At 39.1% G+C, this 6,912-nt stretch overlaps 1 protein-coding gene across 1 annotated transcript; it reads left to right on the top strand.

Annotated features, from left to right (window-relative positions):
* The first annotated feature begins 611 nt into the window (after positions 1-611).
* LOC117320063 lies at positions 612-4,687 on the top strand. The gene is made up of 2 exons (XM_033874753.1): positions 612-706; positions 2,766-4,687. The coding sequence occupies exon 2, from the start codon at positions 2,773-2,775 to the stop codon at positions 3,913-3,915; it is 1,143 nt and encodes a 380-aa protein (XP_033730644.1). The 5' UTR covers positions 612-706; positions 2,766-2,772; the 3' UTR covers positions 3,916-4,687.
* Positions 4,688-6,912: the final 2,225 nt, after the last annotated feature.

Here is a 6,912-nt window from a genome sequence, read left to right on the forward strand (position 1 = left end):
TTCCAAACGTTATTTTGTTACAAATCCAAGTGTGTACAAATGAGAGACATTTTAAACGAATTCGGTTTAATGTACATGTATATATGGAATTCACAGTTTCAAGGCGATTTGAATCCTAAATGGGTAAGAGTTAAAGTAAAGCAAACGGAGGTTGGAGATGTCGTCCATTTTCCGCACCAGGATCTTGCTAGACTGGATATGCAGTATTTTTATAGAAAATCCTTCCGTTATTTGTAGGTATGATTATGACTTGTTTAATATGGGATAATTATATCATACTGTTTCTGTATACTATGACTATATTGTCTGAAATATCAAATTATTTAGAAAGTTTTGGCGTCAATTATATTTGGATTTATGTAAAACATAAAGTAATTTATATCATCTATTTGATATGTAATTAGTGAGTTTCCGGACTGATATAGTAGTCCGGTTTTGTTATTAGTTAAGTGTATAGTTTCCGGATTGTTAAGATTTTCCATTCCGGCTTTTAGTACCTCCCAGAATGGATAGTCACGTGATGTTTTGATTTGGATGATCACGTGACTACTACAGAAAATTTTCACTGCCAGGAAAATTGGTTCATCCTAGTATTTTGCTAATACATACAGCCAACTGACGTTCCAAAAGAATTGAAACGGAACCGTAGGCAGCATTTGTGTACGAAGAGTGTGAGTAAGGGGATATTTCCCCTGAATTAATTCGAGTAAGTACAGAATGTTTACATCTTCGTGCGAAGTGGGTCACGAGTAGCCCGCCAATATTTGTAGCCTTTGTTTATAAACAGACTTGAATCAATAGGGCGCTATCATGGTTCTTACAGCAATGTTGTTAGGACATTCGTTTGTACGAAGGATACGTGATTTTGTACACGCCTCAACAGATGTTCGGGTTAATGGAAATTTTAATCTAAGCTCGAATGAAGTGCATGTTTATTGTGAGGGCTACGGGGGGGGGGGGGGGGGGGGGGGGGGGCTCGGATTCATACTATTCAGAGGAGGGCCTTACCACTAGTGGAGGCTTATCAACCGGATATTGTATTATTGCAGACAGCATCAAATGATTTGTGTGATCAGACAAAATCAGTAGAGGATGTGTTTCGTCAACTGGTAGACCTGATTGTGACATTACGTTACAAGTATGCAGTCAAACAGGTGATAGTGATGCAAGTGTTGCACCGACTCCCCCCTTCCAGACCCATTCGCTATGCAGTGGATACGGTGTTGTTTAATGTAAAGGCAGATGATCTTAATCGTCGGCTAGACAGATACATCAAAGGCATGGATGGGGTAAAACATTTTAGACTGACTGGATTTTGGTCAGCAGCAAGCCAGCAGAAGGTTTATGACTCTGATGGTGCCCACCTCAACACAGAAGGCAATAAAAACTATTATAATAATTTGAGAGGTGCCTTGATATCAGCAATGAAGCAGTTGGATTTGTAAGGTTGGTTTTTATCATTTCCCTTAGGGATTCCACCTCCTACATGTACAAAGTATATAAATATTGTGCAAATAACAGTTCAGATATGATTACTCTGTGTGAATTGATATATGACCTCCCCGGGTCAGGGGGCAGAGTGAATTTATTGTACAATATTTTATGTTAAGCTGTATCTTTGATTGATATATCATTGCATATTTCAAGCATGATAGCAATGTATGCCCACTATGGGTATATCCTTTCTTCAGCTTATGTGTACATGCCTATGTCTATATATAGGATACATGTACTTGGTGACCTTAAGGTCAGTTATATGGTCGAGTAATGGTACTGTGTTACATTCCGTTAAATGCTGTGGGAGATATCCCGCAGTATTTTCAGGCCATATTTATTTTGAATTGGGTAAACGTATTACCCACACATATCTTAAGTATGTTTTGTTCACTTGATGACCGATTGTGATGGTCAGTTGTATGGTCGAGTAATTGTAACTGTGTTACATTCTGTAAAATCCTGTGGGAGATAAATCATCAATGTGTCAGCCGGTTCAGGGTTGCTCAATGTTAACAGTGTTACAGTATTTCCCACAGTTTGTTCAGGCCATATTGTACATGTTGTTATTACATGGCACATACATACTTAGGTTTGTTTTGTTTATATGATGACCGAATGGTCAGTTGTATGGTCGAGTAATAGTAACAATGTTACATTCTGTAAAATGCTCTGGTTGGATATAAAACAGGTGTACATGTTAACCTTTACAGGTTAATTATGGGTTATGATGATACACCTAATAGTTCACCAGATATGCATTTTCAGGCCATACCATATTAGAAGTGCAGGTATTATATGCACAATTAAAAACATTTTTGTATTTATGAGAGTTTATTGATAACCTCAGTCAAGGCCAGTGTATGGTCATGTGCTTGTAACAGTTTTGCAGTATGATTATATACTTCGTGAAGTATTTCAGGCCATAATTCTTATAATGAGTACAGAGCCACTAAGATTATTTGTGATGGCTTGTTAACTCAATAAGAACAAACATTACAACACACTATTACATACAATTTGTAAATGTTGTATGGTGAACAACGATAGTCTGGCCAAGTTTGTTAACAGTAACAATATCACACTGTTACAGTATTTCAATGATAACCTGCTAGTCCAAATAGTCATTGAACATAATTTAATATCATTGAAAAGAATATGACCATTAGAGCAATGTGTCATTTTGGATATGAGTGTGGTCAGTTAAACGATGTGTTGTGACCACTAGTTGGTATTAAAATTCTCTTAAATGTTTGTTATTGTCATTACAGTAATAGCATGGTCAGGAAGAAGACATGCAGTGACAAAGGGGGTCAGGAGATGAGTCTAACCCTTAACAACAATGAAACAGAAAAAAGAAACCCAGCAGCAGTTGAGACAACTCGAGAATCAAGGAGAAACCTTAATGCTGTGGCTAAACGGAAACGACCTTCAGCAGCAGCTGGATCAGCCCAACAAAATGTCAATTTGTCTGATGGAAGCGATGAGGTGGAACAGCCTGACCTAGCTGGGGCTGATGACCAACGTCAGGCTGCAATGGTGAAGGCCATCACGGCACAAGTTCTGTCCACTTTGGAGGCTAGAGACAAGCCTAAAGGCCGGAAAAAGAGTAAAAAAAGGCGACGCATATCACCAACACCAGTTGTATCAGGTACTGACTCTGATGACAGTAGTAGCAGCAGCAGCAGTAGTGATAGTGACTCTGATACTAGTTCAGATAATGAGTTAGATACCCCTTCTTCTGCTCGTCTATCTTGCCCCATCGCTAGTCAAATTGATGGTAAACTGAAAAACAAAATATGGCAAAACAAGTATATCGATTTGGCCAAACTGCTTCCACAAACTAAGCCGTTCACCTCTGACTCGATTAGTTTTCAGAGTACGGGTCGGTCACAATTCAAAGTGACAAAATCTAAACAAAAAATGGTGCTCAATAATATTGAGCAGTGGACAACAGCATTTTTGAGGTTTGTTGCCATTTATTCAGAAAGATTTCCTAAGGAAATCCCACAGGTCATCAAGCACGGTGAGTTGGTTAGAGATTTGGCGAGCAGGCGAACGGGTATGGCTTGGTTGGAATATGACCAACAAGTAAGAAGGGATATTGAGGTGAGGTCCATTCACTGGGGAGAGTTCCATACAGAGTACTGGGTAATGGCAAATACACCTAGACAAGGGTCATTTTCCAACAGTGACCAGCCCTTTCGGGATAACTCAAAGGGGTTTCGTGCCAGACACAAATCTCGAATACCAAATGGCCACTGCTACATGTTCCACAAAAAAGGCAAATGTGCCAAACCATCCTGTCCATACCAGCACTCGTGTTTCCAGTGTGGACAGTCCCATTCGGTGCTCAGTTGTTCCAACAAGAGACCAAACACCCAAAAGGCTTCCAACAGAAACCAATTTCTTGCCAAATGACACAGTCCTTAGTGATATTGTTACACCAGTCAAAGCAGACATCTTGACCGAGTTTTTGCGAAACTACGATAATGTCTTGAAAGATTTTTTGGTAAATGGATTTTCAAAAGGTTTCCGAATACAGTTTGAAGGTACTCATCAGTTTAGAGTGAGCCGCAATCTATTATCAGCCTTTCAAAATAAGGAAATATTACAGGAGAAGCTAAACAAGGAAATTTTAGCTAGGAGAATTGCAGGTCCATTTGACAAACCTCCTTTCCAATTTTTACAATGTTCTCCTATTGGTTTGGTTCCCAAAAAAGAGGCAGGTGAATTCAGAATGATTCACCATTTGTCATATCCCGAGGGAAAATCAATCAATGATTGTATTCCAGATACATTTTGCTCTGTATCATACAATACAGTGGATGATGCAATAGGTATCATTAAAAGACTTGGTCAAGGATGTCTGCTTGCAAAAACAGATGTAGCTTCGGCATTTCGCATTGTCCCAATACACCCATCTGACCATAAGTTACTGGGTATATTTTTCAAGGTCATTACTATTATGATAGGTGTTTACCCATGGGATGCTCGATTTCCTGTTCAATTTTTGAGAAAGTCAGTACAGCATTGCAGTGGATCGCTTGCACAAAGTTTGCTATTCCAAACATGTTACATGTACTGGATGATTTTTTGTTCTTGGGTCCTCCAAATTCAGGTATATGTGCACTAAGCTTGGCACAGTTTATAAAGATGTGCAATGTCTTGGGTATCCCTATAAAATCGGAGAAAACTGAGGGTCCTGCATCAGTTTTGAGTTTTCTGGGGATTGAGCTAGACACTATCAAAATGGAAGCTAGATTACCAAGAGAGAAAATTGAAAAAATTAGAGTAGCCCTTGGAAAAACAAAGAAAAGAAAGAAAGTGACGTTGAGGGACCTTCAGTCATTGATAGGTCTTCTTAACCATGCATGCTGTGTAGTAGTGCCGGGTCGTGCATATTTACGCAGGCTTATAGATCTTACTAAGGGAAAGTCCAAACCTCATCATCATATTCGGTTTAACAAGGAAGCTCGTTTAGACCTTCAGGCATGGAGTTTATTCATTGATTCATTCAATGGAAAATCCATTTTTTTAGACGATGTGTGGCAGAATTCTGCTAAACTTCATTTATACACCGATGCATCAGGTGCATTGGGTTTTGGAGCAGTATGTGGGACAGAGTGGTTTTACGGTCAATGGGATGAGAGTGGTATGGAAAGTCATGATACAACACTCAAAGAATTTTTTCCAATTACATTAGCAATGGAAGTGTGGGGACACAAATTTGCTAATAAGTGCATTTTGTTCCATTCTGATAACCAAGCTGTTGTTAGTATTATCAACAAAATGTCCTCAAAACATGCTTATGTGATGACCCTGGTTAGAAGATTAGTCGTAGTGTGTATGCATCACAATGTTATGTTCCAAGCCGAACACATTCCAGGAAGGCTGAACGTTTTACCTGATTTACTCTCACGTTTGCAGATAAAACGATTCAAGAAGTTAGCGTCAGCAATGGATCGATTTCCAACCAGGGTGCCACAGCAGTTGCTACGCCTTTGACGGCAACAGCCAGACAGCTCATTGATGCATCTGTGTCAACTAATACACGTACAGCATATACCACAGCTATGAACTCATACACCAAATTTCATTTCCAAATGTTTGGGAGAGATCACACTTTCCCATTACTGGCTTCAAATGTGATAAACTACATCGCTTGGTTGTATGATCAAAAGAAATCACCTAATACCATTTCCACTTACATAGCGGGATTAGCGTATGCTCAAAAACTACAAGGGTTTATGGATCCCTTGCAGTGTTTCCTTGTTAAAAAGGTGTTGAAAGGTGTTCACAATTTGTCAGGTGGTCATGATGTACGGCTTCCTATTACCCCAGCTATCCTTAAAAGGCTAATACTCGCTCTCGGCCATACAGCGCCAAGCAAGTTTGACCAGACCATGCTTAGGGCTATGTTTACCTTAAGTTTCTTTGCATTCTTAAGGGTTGGAGAAATAACATCCCGGTCTCCACAAGGTGACAATAGGAATGTGGTACAAGTTTCTAATGTGTGCATGGACATGACTCATAAGAAACCGACACACATGTCTTTAACGCTAAGGTATTTTAAACACCATAATTCGCACAGGCCTGTGGAATTGCAAATCACAGCGCAAACATGTAAACACATTTGTCCTGTACGGGCTATGGCAAAGTACCTAAAGCTCAGAGGCGGTAGCGTTATTGGCCCACTATTTACAATAGATGGTTGCTTTCCGGTATCTCAGGCTTTCTGCATAACCAAATTAAACCAGGCTCTTTCTTTTGTTGGCTTAAACACTGCACATTATAAGACACAGCTTTCGCATAGGGGCAGCTACTACAGCTTTTCAATGTAATATACCTGAAGATCACATTCGGCTTATGGGGCGATGGAAATCAGATGCAGTCAAACGCTATTTTAGAATTTCAGTGTTTGATGGCATGCAACTCCACAGTTGAAGATTCAATTTTGGTTTTCATCTCGGTTATGTCAGACTGTCTGAGGCAGCTGATATTTTGGGGGGACTCAGCTCAGGTATTTTTTCTATGTGATATTGGGACCATATTTCAGTTAATCAAGACTGTTATTGGCAGCTTTACTGGTATGGATATGTTGTACACCATACCATTACTCAGTTACTTAACATATTTGTTACATTTTTGCTGAATTTATATTTTTATAAGAAGTTGACTGTCTGAGGCAGCAATGTTGTTTTGTAAATAGTTTACATATTAGTTTGTGATTGTAATAGCAATATGGATCTAGTCAGTCAAAGATATCTGGTATAAATGTATAAAAGTGTATATGTCAGATTTACTGAGCGCAGCTGTGTTTCACAATTTATCTAGTCATCATACAGACTGGATTTACATTACTATGAACTTTTAATGCAACCATATTAGGTGGCACAGAAGTAGATGTTACCTTAG

The sequence above is a fragment of the Pecten maximus genome, unplaced genomic scaffold (assembly GCF_902652985.1).
Source record: "Pecten maximus unplaced genomic scaffold, xPecMax1.1, whole genome shotgun sequence".
In the NCBI taxonomy this organism is placed as follows: domain Eukaryota; kingdom Metazoa; phylum Mollusca; class Bivalvia; order Pectinida; family Pectinidae; genus Pecten; species Pecten maximus.